We start from the raw sequence: 17,646 nt of genomic DNA on the forward strand, positions 1-17,646 counted from the left end.
AACAATGTAAAGCGCTTTGGGTCTGTGAAAAACCAGGGCTATATAAGTAGGAGTCCATTTACCATGTACCATTGGCTTCGGATATTTCCGTTTCTAAATGTAAGATAACTTGGAAGTGAACTATGAGTTGAGAAGATTTTGACTTAACTTGGAAGTTTTCAACATCTGCTTTACATTCTCTTACCAGTTCTCTCTCTCTCTCTCTCTTCTTCCCTTTCGCAGAGCCAACGTCCTTTCCTCTCCTCTCTCTAGAAGATGAAGGGATTTTCACCACGTCGTCCTCTTCCGCCGCCACCACGCCGCAATCCCAGGACACAGCGATACAGGAAGTGAACATCCTCCCAAATGAAGCATCCCTCCAGGACCAAGGCACAGACAACACCATGGATGCATAAGAGACTGTTGAATAAGCAGAAGAAAAAAACAAGAGAAAATATTTATTTTTGTATCACAGATATTTATATATTTATGCTTTTGTAAATAAGTGTCTGATTATACTGTATATAAGGTTATTTTCATATTGAAAAAAAAAACAGAACTCTTTATTCACACATCGTCACAGATAAAGGGACTGCCATGTTGTTGTGATGCTGAGCTCTGTCTGTCATTTCCTGGGGGAAGGGAAATTAGTTTTGGAGACGTTATTCCTCATGTGAAGAAAGATCAGTCAGGAGAGCCATTTTAATCTGCAGGGGATTTCTCTCACTTCAGCACTTCGTGTCTTTAGTCCTCGCGTCATTCGGACATCCCTCCATCCAACCTTAGGTACTTAGCTTTATGTCCGACAGAAACAAAGGGACCATTTGAAGCAGTCTGAGGCTGTAATTATGAGGGGCTTTTATTGCCGTTTTTAGTTCTGTTGCTTCAAATACGTCCGTCAGTCATTGTTGTATAGCGGTAACACAAATGTATTATGCATTGTTCATAATTAACAAACTATTAACAAGTGTATGCAACATAAATCATGCTGTTTCAGTAGTGTACAAGAGATTATATATTGTATAGTTATTTATTTTTTTCTGATTTTTTTTCTTCAAATCACTGAATGGGAGAGATTCTGGAAAATATCTTTAACTCAGTCATTGATAAGCTGAACTTCATACTGCAACCACTTGTGTGTGTTTTACTCATTTGTTGGGTTACCAAATGACTGCCAGGTGAGGGCGCTGTGACAGATGTGTCAGTATTATTCCTCCCTCATAGTTGGTGAATAAGTATTATTAGTCTTTGTCAGAGGCATCTGTAATCAAAATGAAGGAGATCCCAAATCCACACTCCCCTTATAGGTGTAGCCATCCTGTGGCTGCAAATGCTGGAGCACTATTGCATGTAAATAAAAGCTTATGAAAATTCACCCTACTGTTTGTTGCATCTTTTCAAATCTTGGAATATGTATGTGTGGAAACTAGTCAGCACTATGAATAAAAGGCTTTTTGCTATGTTTTACAGGGAAAACTAAACATTTGCTTTGTCAACTTGGTCTAAACCCTGATCTTAGAGGTATAAAGACACCACTCCTTTTCATTCTTTCTCCCACTGTTGGATTTTGCACAAAACCCCTAGAGCTAGAACAACACAAGTTAGTAATGAGTTCAAGTGCCATCTGATGAAGTAAGGAACACACAAGTCTGTAGTTGCCAGGAAATACAAATGTCTCCTTATAAACTTTATTAATCAATTTTGTATTTACAAATACACACATAATCTAGTAATTCTGATATGAAACATTGGTATTTACAAAATAGCTCTTGGAGAAAAACACATTCTGTACAGCACAACCTGATATAAGTTAGTTAATTACATTGGTAGGTCACTGTGCAGAAAATTCCTCAATGTCCCATGATACACTGAATTCAAGTTGTAAACCTACTTTATCTTTGTTTTACTTCCAAACAAAGAGCTTTGAAGGACCACATTTTCCTTTCACCTTAAAATCAAATGATTTTTGAAATGTTACAAGTCATAAACTTTGACATCATACTTATGCCACATTTGAGATTCATGATCACATTTTAGATTCAAATTGGGAACATGTAAACAACAAATATCACCAGCAGACTAATGTGCTGTAATTTCACTTAGAAACCGTTCAGCAGGTGCTTCACCACCGCTCTCACAACTTGTTTAAGGAAACACCACCATCTCACATTGAAAAAGAATCTCCACCGGTTCAGCAGAATGCAGCAGGACCTCTCCTCACACAGCTGAGCTACCATCGTGACCCAAAATGTGGCTGATATTGTGGGCAGGACGATTTGGCTGCTTGCCTGAGTCTGCGGACGAGTTGTTTGAGAGAGACAGCAGTGGAGACATGGGCATGGCCGACCCGTCGGTGGGCATACCTGTGGCGATCTCTGGGAACAGCGAGGTGAGGCTGAAGTTAGATATGTGAGGGGTGATTCCAGATGAGTTGGCAATAGGCATAGGGGGCATATCTGGAAGCAAGGGGAAGCTGGCCTGGCCAAAACCCACAGGTCGAGGTGGCGAGAGAATAGACCCGAAGCGGTTATTGAGTTGGGGAGCGCTGCCCTTGTCAGCGCCGGGGCTGGTAAACATTTGGTTTGGAAAGTATTGGAGGGTGACATCACTGGAAAGGCTGGGGTGAGCAGCTGGAGAATAAGAAGGGTAGAAGGAGGGTAAAGTGTTCTGAGGCTCCACGGGCAGAAGGGACGGCGTACGGGAGGAGTTGGGCTGGCTGACTGGAGGGATGAATGTGGAGTTTGCATTGATGGTAGGGGGGCCATTCATACCTCCCTCAGGAATAAAGGGGAAACCAAAGTTTTGGGTTAGGTGTTGGTCAGGAACCAGGTTATTGTCACTAGGAACCTGACTGCTATCTGCCATAAAGCGAACGATAGTGCTGCGTCGCGCCTCTCCACCCTGCGGCCTGCCCAGCAGCATCCCTCCCCCTGAGGGCAAGGGCAGGTGGCCTTCAGGCTCAAAGGGGTTGCTTGGTCTCAGAGTCCCTGATCGAGGCCGGTCACCAGGTCTCAGCTTGGTGGGCTGAGCGTCTCTAGCGATGTGGCGAGAATGCTGGCTAACAGCAGGTGGTGGTCTGGAGGGGGCTGAGGAGCGGCCTGGCTCAGAGCTGCTGTGAGGGGTCGGAGGGTGGGGGAGGCCTGTGCGCACACCAGGGCCTCCATGCATATTACTGCTGACCTGAGAAATATGGCCTTTGTTGGCGTCTCCAAGCCGCATAGCTGGGGCCTTCTGCGTCTGGGGCACACTCGGGCCGGAGGCCTTGGCCTGTATGTCTCCTGAAGAGCTTCCAGGCACACAGCTGTACTCCATACCGACCGGGGGACAACACTGCACTGCCCGCTGGTGGTTGCTCTGTTCGGGCAGGTGGGGGGAGAGGAGGCTTTGCATGAAGCTCTGGTGACAACCTTCCTGTTCTCGGGGCAGTGCTGGTCCAGCCTGTAAACCCTGTGAGCCGGGATGAGCCCCGCTATAGACACCACGGTTCCTGCCGTCTCCTGGAAGGCCAACACCCATCCTAAACCCTCCCTGCTGCTGGCCTTGAGGCCCTCTCTGGGAGGACGGCACTGACTTAGGGGCCATGTCACTACCACGGGACACCTGAGGCTCAAAACCAACCAGTTGATGTCCTCCTCCTCCTCCCATGGCCTTGAATGGCAGACACTCGGAGACCCGTTGGACATCAGCAGACCCTGTATGGTCGGAGAGCAGGCGATTCTGTGGGTTGTGTGCAATGTTGGCCTTCCCTCGTGACGTGTCCAGGTAACCGCGGAGATCTGTCTGCTCCTGTGTGGCGCCGCGGCCAGGCTGAAGGTGCAAACCCATGCGCTGTTGCTGTTCACCACTGGAGGAACTTTTACCAATGAGCGCCTCTGCAGAGTAGTTGGAAACACGGTGACGTTCCTGCCGTGACGGAACGCAGGCCAGGTCAGACGAGCGGGACACAGGATTGCTGGAAGGAGAGATGAGCTGCTGCTCATGAGTCCTAGAGCTCATCATCCTCTGCATAGCGTTATGGTCCTGACCAGGCTGAGAGAGAGAAAAGGTCCAAATGTCACATTCAAGCAAAAGTCTTAACTATTATCAATCTGTGCTTTTAGTTGGAGTGATATAAAACAATAACAGCAATAAAGCTGGATAAGGTGTAAAATGTTTGCCTATCATGATTGATGCTGCGCAGATCCAAAGGCACAAGTTAAACATTTTCCTGACTGTTCTCAGACACATATAGACACAGTATAAATGTACTGATAATACATTACAATAAAAACGATGGTATTTCCCTTGAAAAAACTGTGAAAGTTTTAACTGTTCCTAAATGGTGCTGGGCTGCCTTTTTACTGGCCCAGGACATAAAACAAAGCTAGGCAAGCATTTTGTTTTTGGTTTCAGTGCTTTTTGCCTTGACAGTGTAAATAAGGTCTGCTGTTGTGTATTTCGACAGATAGGTCTATGTAAGGGGATTACTGTTATCGGCCACAGTGTCAAATACGCTGGAAAGATTTAACGACCGGTCCCAAAAAATACCATTATACCAGTATAACCCCTACCTGAGGTAGTGATTATTTTCCTTTAAATCAAGTTGTCATGATCAAATAACTGTGCGATCAGCCATTGTTACATATGGTTTTAACAGTAAATACAATTGATTGTTTGTTTTTGTTTCTTTGAAGTGTGTATTTTGTTTTGTTTCGGATTGTGTGTGGTTGGGTGTGAGGGTGTGAGGTGGGTGGGGTGTGTGCGGGGTTAAAAAAGGGGAAAAAAAAATTGTATTTCATTGTGCTGCAACTGTTTTGCAACTGTTATTCAATAAAAAAACCTTTGAAAGAACAGTAAATACAATTGTTCTTTTAATTAGTTGGTTCCAAGTATACTCTTTCATCAAATCTATCAAGTGATGATTTTAGCACTGTCAATGTCAGTTAAATGAAAATACACAAGGACCTAAGTACCACTGTCCTTTTTATCCCAGTCCAAATAATCTACCATGTAACACTAACCTTGAGGTGGTCCTGCTGGGCCAGGTGGCTGCTGTGGTGAACTCTGGATCCTGCTGCCTGGGCTTCACAGCTCTTTTCCTGATTTCTAAAGTGCTGTTGTTGTTGTTGTTGTTGTTGTTGCTGAATCTGCTGCTGTAGATGCTGCTGGTGTCTGGAGTGGGAGCTCTGCTGCTGCTGTTGTAACTGCTGCTGTTGTTGTTGTTGTTGTTGTTGTTGATGTTGTTGTTGTTGCTGCTGCTGCTGATGTGTATGCTGTGTGTGCTGTGCATGCTGGGACTGTTGGTGTTGTGTTGGCTGTTGGTGGGACTGTTGATGCGACTGTTGTTGATGTTGCTGCTGCTGTGTGAGTTGTTGATGCTGCGTCTGTTGTTGTTGTTGTTGTTGTTGATGCGCGTGTTGCTGAACTCCAGACTTCTCCATGTGATGTTGCTTCTGTTGCAGGCCGGCAGGGGAACCGGTCTGACCGCCTCTGACAAGCCCTCGCTTCTTAGCGTGTTGCTGCTGCTCCTGATGCTGCTGCACGAGCGCCCTCTGGTGGAGCGAGTGGCGCTGTGCGGGGTCGGGCTGCGTCAGGTGGTGTTGCAAGTGATACAGATGGTGTCTCTGTTGCTCTTGTTGTTTCATGTAGAGGTTCCCTCCTCCCAGGTGCTGGCCGTGCTGGGTGGTGGCATGCTGTGGGTGACCTTGGGGCAGATGAAGCACACCCGACTGGTTCTGCTCGGGCGGGCCTTGAGGAAGGCAGTGGACCACTGGGCTCATGAAAGAGTTGGTGGAGAAGAGGGGGCCTCCGCTTTCCGAATTAATCCTCGTCATGACAGTAGAGGACGCAGGGGGCAACTGTCCCAACATCATCTGGCCGTGCTCTGGTGCTTTCACGTCGATATGGATAACAGTAGGGGCTGAAGGAGGGCAAGGCTTTGGTCGTTTTCCATTGTTTAGCATCACCTCCTCCTGGGCCTGGCGCTTGGAGATGATCTTCGCTTGTCGCTCGCCCACAGCCACTCCGACCTGGGTCCGCATCAGGGCAGTCTTCAAGGGGGTGTACTCGTTCAGCTGGCCGGAGCAGGGAGAGAGGTTGGTGTTTGAGGGTTGGGATATGTGCGCAGAGGTCCCCACAGGCGAAGGAACTGAGCCCTGTTGGCTGGCCAGACTGGGAGAGCTGGGGTAAGAAGGGTGCTGACTGGAACTGGGCCTTATGAGATTGTTGACACTGAGGCTGGCCACGGTGCCGCCCTGAGACTGGACCTGGGGGAGAGACTGAGACTGGGAGTACGAGATGTTTTGTGGATGTCTGCTTCCATTGGAGCCACTGACAGACACCTGGGGAGCAGGTTTGACCGTTACCGTTTCCATGGGTTTCGTTACTTTAGCCTGCTGTCCAGTAGTTGAGCCCCTTTCTTTACTGCTAGACACCGGTGAGTTTTTCTGGGGCTCCCATGAGGCTGTAGTAGGGTTTGCTAAAGGTGCGTTTTCCCCAGAGCAGCCTCCGCTCCGCCTTCCCGGACTGTCCTGTTCTAGCATGGCCAAGGCCAGCATTTCTGCCTGCTCGGAAGTGAATGTAAACGTTCCAAAGGAGCCAGATGATGTGGTCATACTGTGGCCCTGTGGAAGCATGGACGCCACAGAGAACCCTCTGCCTCCACCGCCCACCACAGACATGGGAGAATCTGTCTGTCTGCTAGATGTCAAAGGGTGTTCTATAGTTTGATTGTCAAGGTTTGTGTACACCTGTTGAGATAGGGCAAAGTCCTTTCTAGAGGAAGTGTTGTGAGTTGCTGCTACCAAGCCCTCTTTCTCTGCTGTTGTGGAGGGTCTCTCCTCCTGAGCCTCCCGGTCTCTTCTTGGGGGCTGGGGTGGTTTGACTTCAGAGGGATGGCAGAGGGACGGGTTTGGCACATTCAAGTCAGTCTGCTGTGTTGGAGCTATACTCGTAGTAGTGACCCTTTTTCTAAACTCTGAACTTGTTGGAGGGGCTGTAACAGCACTCTGGGCTGCAGGAAAAGTAGCAGCAGATGATGAGTGCACCACGGTTGTGGACATGAAAGGTGTTGCCGTGGGCTGAGACTCCAGCTTATTACAGGGCAGAGGACCTTGGGTATTAGATCCCTGGTGACGACACACAGAAGTTGGTTGGGTAGCCTGATGTGAAGTTACTGTTGCTGTGATACTGCTGGTGCAGACTGGAGTCAGACATGCAGTAGAAACAGTAGCGGAAGTGCACTTAGTCTCAGTGGCACATGTAGAACTGAGCATAGACCTGCTCTGTCTAGAAACAGCAGTGGTGTCAGCTGACTTACTTTGTGATGTGCTAGTTGCTGAAGCGGTGGTCGCCTGTTTACCTTCTACAACTGAGGGTTTGGCTACAGTTGTGTTGCCAGAAACTACAGATGGTTTACACTCGATGGCCACAGCTGCACTAACTGGTGGTTTGACCGATGGGGCATTGACAGTTGTAACTGTAGTTTCTACACCACTAGTATTAGCAGGACTGAATGTAACATCTGTCTGAGATGCACTGACAGAGCTTTTGCTCTGTGGATTGGATTGACCTAATGTTGTTGACGCATTAGATGAACTACACACAATTATTATCGAGGTGTCTTGTGCAGAGGTGACATTTGCTATAGCCTGACCACAGTTGTTCATTGTGACAGCTGTGGTACAAGTGGAGGGAACGTCTGACACTTTTACAGTTGAGGATTGTAAAGCTTGGGATACTGTAACTTGAACTGTCTTACTTTCTGCTGCAGCAGCCACTGGCTTGGCTGAAACAGCGACAGTGGGCTTTGCCCGACCGAGCTCTTTTTCCTTGTCCGATTTAGTTATTTTAACTGTTGCCCTCTTTGTAGTCAAAGTTGAACGAAGCCTCTTTCTTGAAGGCTTAGAGGCATTAACCACCTGCCCTGATTTAACTGGATTCACACATGGGACCTGTAGCTGCCGGGCTGGTAGAGCAAGTGCGGTTCTAGGGACTGATGCTGTAAGATGAAGCTGCTTCTGCTGGACTATGGATAAGGGAGCAGCTGGAGGCGGACCATTGTTCTGGGTAGAAATGGTGAGTGGAAGGCCCTGAGAGATGCTCTGATTGAGACTACTGAGTGCTCCTAAACTGTTTAGAGCCACATTAGTAGTTGGTTCCTCTGTGGTGGTGGGCTGGACCAGCTGGAGTGTACTATGGCCCCCTTGGGAGCTGGGTTTGTCTGAGGTCTTCATGGGCTGCAAGGCAAACACCTGGCCGTTCACAGTGATAGTCTGTGGGGTCGGAGGGACCGGTGGAGAAGAGGAGGCCTGGGTCACCTGAAGGGGATGGCTCATTTGTGGCTGAACAGGACGAGGGAGGATGTGCACCAGCTGCTTTCCTCCGACACTCTGTAAGGGAGTGGCACACGTTGAACTGCTGGTCGTTTGGATTTGAGTGGACACAGCGGGGACCGCAGCAGGAACGGCAGCGGATACCATGCCGACCTGAGTATTCTGAGGGGCAGGTGCTGCCTGATTGGGCGCCTGGATGATTACAATATGCTGACATGGTGTCTGATTGGTTATTTCCTCTCTTACGACTGACTGGGTTGGACAAGCGCTGGCCTGCTGCAGGATGACCACACTTGGGTTGTTGGTGGTCTGTGGTGCTGATACACCTGAGGCTGTCCCTCCGGTTTGGTTGACCTGCAGCACCTGCATGGTCTGAAGGAGGGGCAGCACAGTGGCCTGTGGCTGGGGCACCAGGGCCGGCTGAGGTATGAGGGCTGTCGGAGGATGGGGAACCAGTGATGCGGGTTGAAGTACTGCAGACTGGGGTTGCGACATGATGGTGGGTAGGATTGCCGACTGGGGAAGAACAGCACACTGAGGTTGGGGGGCAATGACAGGCCGTAGCTGGGGTGCTCTCTGAAAGGGCTGTGCTTGAATGTGGGCTGTAATGGGTGCTTGCTGTACAGGCACATGCGGTTGCATCTGTATTTGAATGGGTTGAACGGACGCTTTGTTGACCATGGTCACCTGCTGGACAGCCTGGGTGGTGTTGATGACCTCTGGGGTGGGGAGACTCTGACAAACTGGCTGCACCGTGTTTCCTGCCATCTGCAGCGTTGTCCAGGTGGTCTGTGTGCTGCCGGCCGCCCCAGCCCCGAGGAGGGCTTGACTGTTAGGGACAGCGGTGTAATTTACAGTCCTGATGGCCGTGTCCTGTGTGACCCAAGAGCAAACCTCTGAGGCTGCTGCTCTCGGTGTGGTTATAGTCTGGGTGATCAGATTTGTCACGGGCTGCATTGCACTTAAAGTGGGGAGCTGTGAGGCTGACGTAGCTGATATATTGAGGGTGTGGGCTGGGGCAGCAGGCTGCGCATGTTGGGTCAGAGCTGTGGTGGCTGCAGGGATTTGGAGGGTGATGTAAGACACAGAGACTGGCAGAATGGGGGCTACAGCAGCTGGAGTATCCACCACACACTGCTCTATCATTCTCAGGCCTGGCGTAGATTGGTAGGGTGTGGCGGTCGACCCAGGGAGAAGTGCAGGGGTGGGAGAAGAGGTGTTAACTTGCACCAGGGCTCCATCTACCCTCAAGCTGCCACTGACCTCAGAAGGTTTCTGCAGAATTGGTGTTTCAGTAGGCTGTTTCCCTGGGCTGGTCTCCTTCCCAGCTGGACACATTACGTTGCCATTGGAATAGACGATTATCCCCTTTGGGAGTTGGTGAGTGGGAGTCACTGTTGCAACCTTGGCACTGCGCTGTTTGCCCTTCCAGTGAATTGTGGGGTCCTCTAGAATGTTGATATCGTGGGCTTGCAGGAGCTCGATGTAGTGAGCGCTCTCTTTCCTCATCTCCTCCAACTGACGGCGCAGCCGCTGGATCTCCTCCGCTGCACAGAAACATAGCAAACATAGAAAATGCAGTTAGTCATGTGAAGTGTACTGTATAGTCACTTCTATGACTTCTGAGTATATACTACTAACAAAACAGGGTGTGGGGTGTACAATTGTTAAACTTCACCTTGGACTTTGTCTCCTCCTTCCAGAAGCATTGTATCATTTTGTTTTTTCAGTTCAGTGATGTAGCTAAAAGCCTGGTCCAAGATCATGTTCTTACTCTATAGATAAAAGATATATTTTTTTGTTAAAACATACCACACAACAGTTAACTTGCCTTTAGCCTATAGGACAGTAATTACACTACAAAGTGTTGCTGGTAAGGCTGAACTGCAATGCCAGCTTTTCTCTTACCTGTTTAAGTGCCTGGGAACAGGGAAGAAGATTGCCAATGCGGTTAATCCCAGCATTAATCTTCTCTTTTCTGTGTCTCTCAACTATATAAAGCAGACATTTAAAGTGAACACCAGTTAAATAAACCTATCCACAATACATCTATGTTCACTGAGCAGTAAGGTTTGAGCAGAAGCGTAACATGAGAAATTAATTTACCTGCATTGTGAGATTCTTTGTTTTTCTTCTTTCTGAAAAATCCAAATTAATTAATTAAATAACAGTTCACATTTCAATATGTACATATTAATCAAATTATTTATATACAAAACAGGTTTCCTACAGTTTAATACAAGTTAGATTAAAGACTTTTCAAGACATGGGTATATTCCAAACTTCTTGGGTCCAGTGAAAATGTAAGGATATCATGAAGCATGAGCATGTTTTTTTAAAGTTTGGCATATCTTAATTGTATTTCTGGCCATTCAAACAAATAACTTTAAGCGCCAATTTAAAATAATATTGTGTCAGTTAAAATGTATCAACGTGATGCTATCAGATCATGTCATGCAGATCTGCATGACGTCAATGTGAGAGGCATTTGTAAATTATTTAAAAATAGATGCTTCCAAGAAAAGTAAAAAAAAAACTACTACTGAAGCCTTTATCATTTAAAAGACTTTTGAAATTTTGACCTATGACATTTTAGATATTATTTTTCAGATTAAGGCATTCAATGTTGTTATTTTTGAGACTTTTTAAGGATCTGTGGAACCCCGATAGATAGATATTGTAGATATACTATGATCTTAAACCATCCTTACTTGGGTTTACGACCAGGTGTCTGAGTTTCGGTCATCTCTGGCATCCTGTACTAACAGTTGCCTGTTTGATAAGGTACCAGTCAACGCATTTAACAGCTGGTCCTTAAATCCCTTCCGGGCCCGTGCTGCAATAAAAACATAAAGCATAGTATTCATTTCAAAATAAGTGAGTACACCATGCAACTGCATTACACCACAGAAAAAAATCACTGAGATGCAGTTAACCAGCAGTATTATTTTCTTATAACTTGGTACAATGTCAGATAAACAGTAAAAAAGACCTTGTTATTCTACACCATAGAGAGTATATAAAACACTACACTACACTGAGCTTGTACTAAAAATACTAGATGCTTACAAGCTCAGTTACCTTTCTGTTAGCTACGTCGCTAATGTCTTAGCTTAGCGTTACCGACATAATTAACAAGCCAATTAATATCGGATTTTTTCGCGTCCCAGCTGAAAAGAGGCTGCTAATGTATAGTAGTCTTCGCTCACCTGTACCCTCGGCATTTTGGAGACTGTATGTCCCCGCAAGAACTTTGAGATTGGAGGCTAACTGTTAGCTCGTGGCTAAAGCATTCAACTCATCTCTCAAAACAATCTGACTACATCGAACATGGTGTAGAAAGGGGAGGGTTCCGGGGGAAGCGGCAGCCAATAGCATTACAGATGTGGAAGGTTTCAGCCTATCACGACTTGTCAAAGGGTATCCAGGGTCAGCTTTGCAACGAATACACATTTGTCGTAGACCTTCAATGCATAATGTGTTTAAATTAATATTCAACCATATTTCTGTGTATTAAGCAAATAATTAAGCATGTACTAAAAATAGAATAAGACCAGTAGAAAAACATTTACTGCAAATAGTAATTCCTTTATTTAGACGTTAAAAAGTCTTACAATATAGAGCTCCAGAAAAGATAAAATTCTTCAAAGAAAGGAAAAACATGCTTATACTACAGTGGAGAGGACACAACTCTCCTTACATGCAGACGGGTCAGAGCTTCTTCGGGGTAAAACACTGTTCAAAAGACCACACCAAAAATTTCCAAACAATCGGCAGAGCTTCAAATGGAGGTGTGTATGAGTAACAACAAAAGCTGACTGATGCCGGGCGTTTGAGACAACAATTTCGGCAAGATGGCTACCTAAGGTGCCAAAGGTGTTTAAGGCAAGATGTCTAAAAACACTTCCATGTGTGTAGAAACCCAAACCCTCACACAAACCTTAATTATTTTTCTGAAAATAATGCCCAAATCTTAACCCAGACAGCCCATCGTGTTGTTATTCAAACAGATCTCACAATAATATATTTTGTTTAGCTTATTCCTTAAAATGTTCACTCTTAGTAATAAACCCAGGAGAACCTCTGAACCATTTGCCATCTTGATGTAAAAAATAAGGATAACAGTTGAAGGGGAATTAAATTAACAAGCTGGAAAATAAAGTTATTCAGAAATGATGAGTGGTGACCCACCACCTCAAAACCGTTCAGCCTTCCTTACGCCTGTTCCATGGAGATACATTTCTGCTTCTCCTCTCTGGACATGACATATCAATAAACTGGTCAGATACATTTCCCATTAATCCCAGAGTTCAGGTGTTGAGGGAATAGAGTAGTAACTGTTCCATGTAACTCAAAGAATCACTCCAAGCTGACCAGCTGGGACTTTGTGTGTGTGTGTGTGTCAAACACTTTTGCAGGTCCAATCCAACTGTTTCCTTTCGCTCAACAGTATAGATATGTCCCCATTTGATTTATAACCGCATAAAAACAACTCAAACACAAACAGTATGATTTGCTAACACCACAACCTCCCCCTCCACCAAGTCTAAAACTATCTGAAGTTAGTAACTTTTGTCAATAGGAGAATTGTTTTGATACTGAGCCTTTTGTCATGTTCAATTATCTGTCTGAGGAAAGGGGAGCACAAAAAAAAATAAATGCAAAACTGAAAAGGGACCCCATTGCAAAATAAATGCAGCATTTTTTTGTACTTTAAATTTGTTTTATCATTTTAGCGTCCTTTGAAGAAAGTGTTGAATGTGTCGACCCTGGGGCATTTGTCACAGTTCTGTTTCTGTGGAGGCGGGCACATCTGTGCTCTTTCCAAACGGTGTGCCCCTACTCTGCCTTCTGAAGCTCTCCGGTGGGGGGTGCACATGGGCTGCGCAGACTCTTTTGCAACACATGAGCATCTGCCGGCTCTATCCTCTTGTAGTAATTCTTTTTTGTTTCGATGATCTCAAAGCCAAACTTCTGGTAAAAGTGAATGGCTGACTCGTTGCTGATCTGCACGTGACTGTGGGAAGGGAAATAGAAAATTGTGTAAGTGGTAGAAGTTCGAATTGTTCAAAAAGTAACAATAAGATTCATAAAAAAATAAAAAATAAATAAATTTAAAACTTAAACTCTAAAAAATAAAGAATACAATTTGTTTTGGAGTACTTAGGCAGAAGAAAACTACCAGTATCTCCAAGACTTTGCCTGTTAGGTGACAGAAGTCAACTACATAACATGTCAAGTAAAGAGTTTTCTGTCATCATGGTTGGCATTACAGTGGCTGCAAGGACAATTCTTAAACACTGGAAAACAGTTACAATTCCAGGTTTTAAAGAATGGGCTAACGCCATGATAAAAAACAGCCTCATATGAACATATGCTTAATACTATAAACAAGGATAAAGCACCAGCATGGGATAGTTTCTGGACATATATCACACTGACCGATTAACCTGTAACGTGAACAAAGTTGATGGAATGTAATGATGCTCTTGAATGTTGTATGGATAACCATTCTAGTCACTCCAATATGAATGTGCCCCTAGAGCTGCTCTTTTTATCTCTTGATTTTACAGATACAAGTATTTATTTTGATTCTATTTTTTATATGGCAAAGACTTATTTGTACGGTAATAACAAATGTCTCTCTATGTGTAACGATGTACTGGCATACACCAAAGCGAAAATTCAATAAAAAAACTTGAATTACAAAAAAAAATAATAAAAAAAAAATAATACAATCTCCTCATGCACCCTCTGCTATAAAGACACTCACAGGTAAATGTTGTCAAAAGTGCCATCCTTCTCACAGATGTTTAGCACGTGATTCAACATCTTCGTACCTGGAGAAAAAGACAAAGGAAAAGTTGGAAAAACAAAGCACAAGATCGCATGGTTAAGTGTAGCGTCTTTTTAGAGATGCAGGGCTCCTTACCAATTCCAAGTCTACGGTAAGGTGCTAGACAGCCGAGCGTCATGATGTACAGTCTCTTCTGGTTCTGAGAGTGATCCACTCTACAGCACACAGCGCCCACTGCAATGTCATTGAAGTAGGCTGCAAGACAAAGCAGAGGTAATATTGAAACACAGAAAATCTTTACTATCTTCTATACTAAAAAGGCATTTTTTTGCTAGACTGCAGAGGACGGCGAAAAGGTTTTCATGACAATGCAGTTCTGGCTGTTAGTAGCCGTTTTTTTCAAGCAATCATGTGTGAAATGTATTGCTGCCCTGGAGGTAGCCTAAATGCATGGCATTAAGGCTATAGCCTATTTACAGCAATCAATATCGGTCAGGCCCTAATGTGAACCAAGCAGTGAAAGAAGACTACTTTTCATCCAAGCGGCTGTGAATCCCCATCATATCAGTGTCTCCATAAATACATAGGCTTCATGCTTCATATATTTTATTTTTTATTTAAAGTTACCTGGGTGCAAGTTACAGGAATGATGTATTCTTACCTAGCTTTGCAAGCTCTCCAACTTCCAGCACATCCTTGTAAAACTTGTCGTTGTAGCTGACAGGGAAGATGACCTGGTTCAGGCGTTTCAGCTGTTTAATGTTGTGGGGCGTAACATCCCCCAGCTCGATCCGGCTACTGGAACAAGAGCAAAACGGTCAAATAGCTGACAAATCATTAGCAGACTGACAATTGGACTTAAAGGCAACACTACAGCACGTTGGTAACTTTGATGCAAGATAGGACTGTTGATCACCTGAAAACTGAATTGAATAAACATTATAAACTTTAAATCCAAAACGAATAATTAATATCTTTAGTCAACAAAAAAATAAATAGTATTAGGTAAGCTTCCAAACAAACTGCTGAACCTTGATGCAGCTGCAGCTTCTAAAATGTGAGGATTTTTATGTTTTTCTTTTGTTTATGTAAAAGTAAACGAAATATATTTGGGTTTAGAACAAATAGACCACGAGGCATGTGAAGATGACGCATTTTGCATTCGGACACACCGATTGAAATTTTTCACCATTTCATGACAATTGAACAATGAAGGTAATCAACAAAAGACAACCAATTCACATATGGTGGAAGCTGGGCCACTATCCCACAAAGGCCACATGACACAATGGGACGATGCCACACAAAACCCAATTGTGAAACAGTTCACCTAAATGACTCACAACATAAACATCTGAGGCAAATCAATCTGATATTCCCGCCTTTTAATCACTAAACCAGGGTTCCTACAGTTGAATGCAAGTTTGGCTTTTTATAATGACACACATTATGCAAACATATTGGATCATATCATGCTGATCTGCAATGCAAATGTAAATTATCTATACAAAAAAGAAGATTCTAACAATTATAAGAGTTCATAAACTACAATGTCAGAAGAAAAAAATATCAATAAATTCCTACTGCTATAAATGTATTTTTTAAGACTATCGAAGATTGAGTTGAGAAATTTGAAACACATTTAAGGTCTTTTTTTAGATGCCCTTATTCAATTATGGAACCCTGCTAAGTACATGGATGTTGCACCTGCTAAAAACAAGTCAACTCTTAAGATAACATAGGTATGTTTGCTTGTGATAGTGTCCAAGTAAGTGACCCCAAATACAACACTCACAGCTTGTGTGATTGAGGGGTTCACTGTGATATTTATAGGAGACTAGACTAGACTACATATACAAAACAGCTGTTGGTCACGTGTCCAGCATCTCTATCCACACTTCAAACACTTCTACTGTCTGCCGAAATCATAAGTAAACAATTAATACATTTCAGCCTTAATCGCCTGCTACCATGTTATGTAATTTGAGAATCAAACACCGCAGGCAAATTAATATGAAAGTGCTACTTTGACATGTCAAGTTTCAGTGATGGAACGTTGACAGGGCTGAGCAACACGATCTAACTACTGAAAGACTAACTTCTGCTCTATGAGCTTAATAAACTGACTTTGCTAGTTTGCTGCAACTGGATTCCAGTTAAACTGACTGTGACGCTAAAACACAAATTATTGAAGTATCCAGGTTCTGCCTCTTTAGCTTAGCTGAAGTGAGGTTGACTGACTCAGCTTCCCACTAGCAGCTAGCTGGTTAGCTTCGCTAGTCCGCGGAGCTACACAAACCGACAGCCGGGTTAAGTTCACGAGAACAACAACGCCTTAAATGTTTCAGTGACGACTCTGTCGGTGTTATGTTCTTTATTGTCCTACAGCTAAATAAAGGTAGCTGAGCTAGCTAGCTAGCCTCGCCGCCTCCTCCCCGCCTCAAAAAACAGAAGAAAAAAAACAGACATGAAAAACTTTACTCGTGCTAAGCTACTTAATTGAGACTCAAAAGCTTACACTCACCCTTTCATTGTAAACAGATATTATCCCTGATTTTCGACGAGGCTGAACTTCAGAGTTGTTTCGGGTAACAAGGGGGGATTTCTGACAGAGTTGGGGTCGGGGTTGCCTCCCGTTTTACCCTCCACATGTAGCTAGTTGCAGTTAGCTTAGCCGCCACACTCCTTCCACCACGACTGTGGAGACTGTCAACCCTGACCCCGCTCATGCGCAGAAACACTGCTCTGTGTTCTTTATGGGATTTAAGACATCCTGAATTTGGTCTCTCAGGGTGTCTCAACAGTCCCCAAGCAGCATCCACCAAGCAAATGCAAAAGGTGTTCAGTTAAATTACATACAGGATCATTTCGATATTAAAACTGTTGTGTTATGCAATATTGTTTTTCATCAGACAAGGAGGGATACAGCCAATGTACGAAACCTGAAAGGAATTACTCCGGGCATATTATACCGCTCTGTAAAAGGATGTCACCCACTTTTTGGGGAAATGCTCCATACTTGTGCAACATGCAATAAATGAAATCCTTTTGACATACTCTCAGGACCATAAAACAAACATAAGGAACATAAACACAGACATTTACATGTATGTCTATCATATTAGCAACCAGACCACTTCAGAGAGGTATGAATAAATACATCTCTTGACTGTAAAAAAAAGTATTCTCTTGTCTCAGCATTGATTTTTAACAGAGATTATGGAGATAATGATAATGATTAATCTCAGCAATTTGTAATACAGCCTCCATTTTGGCTCAAACGTAAATATATTTGGCGTGTAAGAGATGGGCTTCTCACCTTGAATGACCGTAACTGTGTAGGCCTACTGTACTGTTAGATTATAATTACCATTTGTTAGCAGGGTCACATTAATTAACCCGCAAGGAGACTAATATCAGCTGTTCTACATAAAGTTGCTAGATGATTGAAACATTCAGAGAAACATGTTTTGGTAAGGGCGTTAATGAATCACTTTAATATAACTATAATAATAATAATAATAATAATAATAATAATAATAATAATAATAATAATAA

The 17,646-nt window shown here is 44.2% G+C and overlaps 3 protein-coding genes across 4 annotated transcripts in view; 1 reads left to right on the top strand and 2 right to left on the bottom strand.

Annotated features, from left to right (window-relative positions):
• boc (BOC cell adhesion associated, oncogene regulated) overlaps window positions 1–1,354 on the top strand; it is a 29,691-nt gene extending 28,337 nt beyond the window's left edge. Inside the window, exon 18 of the mRNA XM_080050516.1 lies at window positions 223–1,354. Coding sequence (XP_079906642.1) covers window positions 223–395 — 173 coding nt within the window. The 3' untranslated portion in view covers window positions 396–1,354. The remainder of the gene's footprint in view (window positions 1–222) is intronic.
• A 306-nt stretch (window positions 1,355–1,660) lies between these two features.
• Window positions 1,661–11,587, bottom strand: usf3 (upstream transcription factor family member 3). The gene is made up of 7 exons (XM_080050157.1): window positions 11,501–11,587; window positions 11,003–11,127; window positions 10,398–10,429; window positions 10,200–10,282; window positions 9,970–10,066; window positions 4,980–9,838; window positions 1,661–4,008 (listed from the first exon to the last, which is right to left on the bottom strand). Exons 2-7 carry the CDS (start codon window positions 11,044–11,046, stop codon window positions 2,197–2,199), a joined length of 6,927 nt encoding a protein of 2,308 aa, XP_079906283.1. The 5' UTR covers window positions 11,047–11,127; window positions 11,501–11,587; the 3' UTR covers window positions 1,661–2,196.
• A 277-nt stretch (window positions 11,588–11,864) lies between these two features.
• On the bottom strand, window positions 11,865–16,789 carry naa50 (N-alpha-acetyltransferase 50, NatE catalytic subunit). Of its 2 annotated transcripts, none has more exons than XM_080049869.1 (5): window positions 16,613–16,789; window positions 14,750–14,883; window positions 14,224–14,343; window positions 14,065–14,131; window positions 11,865–13,308 (listed from the first exon to the last, which is right to left on the bottom strand). In XM_080049869.1, the coding sequence occupies exons 1-5, from the start codon at window positions 16,618–16,620 to the stop codon at window positions 13,131–13,133; spliced, it is 507 nt and encodes a 168-aa protein (XP_079905995.1). In that variant the 5' UTR covers window positions 16,621–16,789; the 3' UTR covers window positions 11,865–13,130. The 2 variants fall into 2 exon arrangements, with proteins under 2 accessions (XP_079905995.1, XP_079905994.1); XM_080049868.1 differs by having other exon boundaries at window positions 14,750–14,886.
• Between the last annotated feature and the right edge of the window lie 857 nt (window positions 16,790–17,646).

Source organism: Ammodytes marinus (assembly GCF_949987685.1).
Source record: "Ammodytes marinus genome assembly, chromosome: 21".
In the NCBI taxonomy this organism is placed as follows: domain Eukaryota; kingdom Metazoa; phylum Chordata; class Actinopteri; order Uranoscopiformes; family Ammodytidae; genus Ammodytes; species Ammodytes marinus.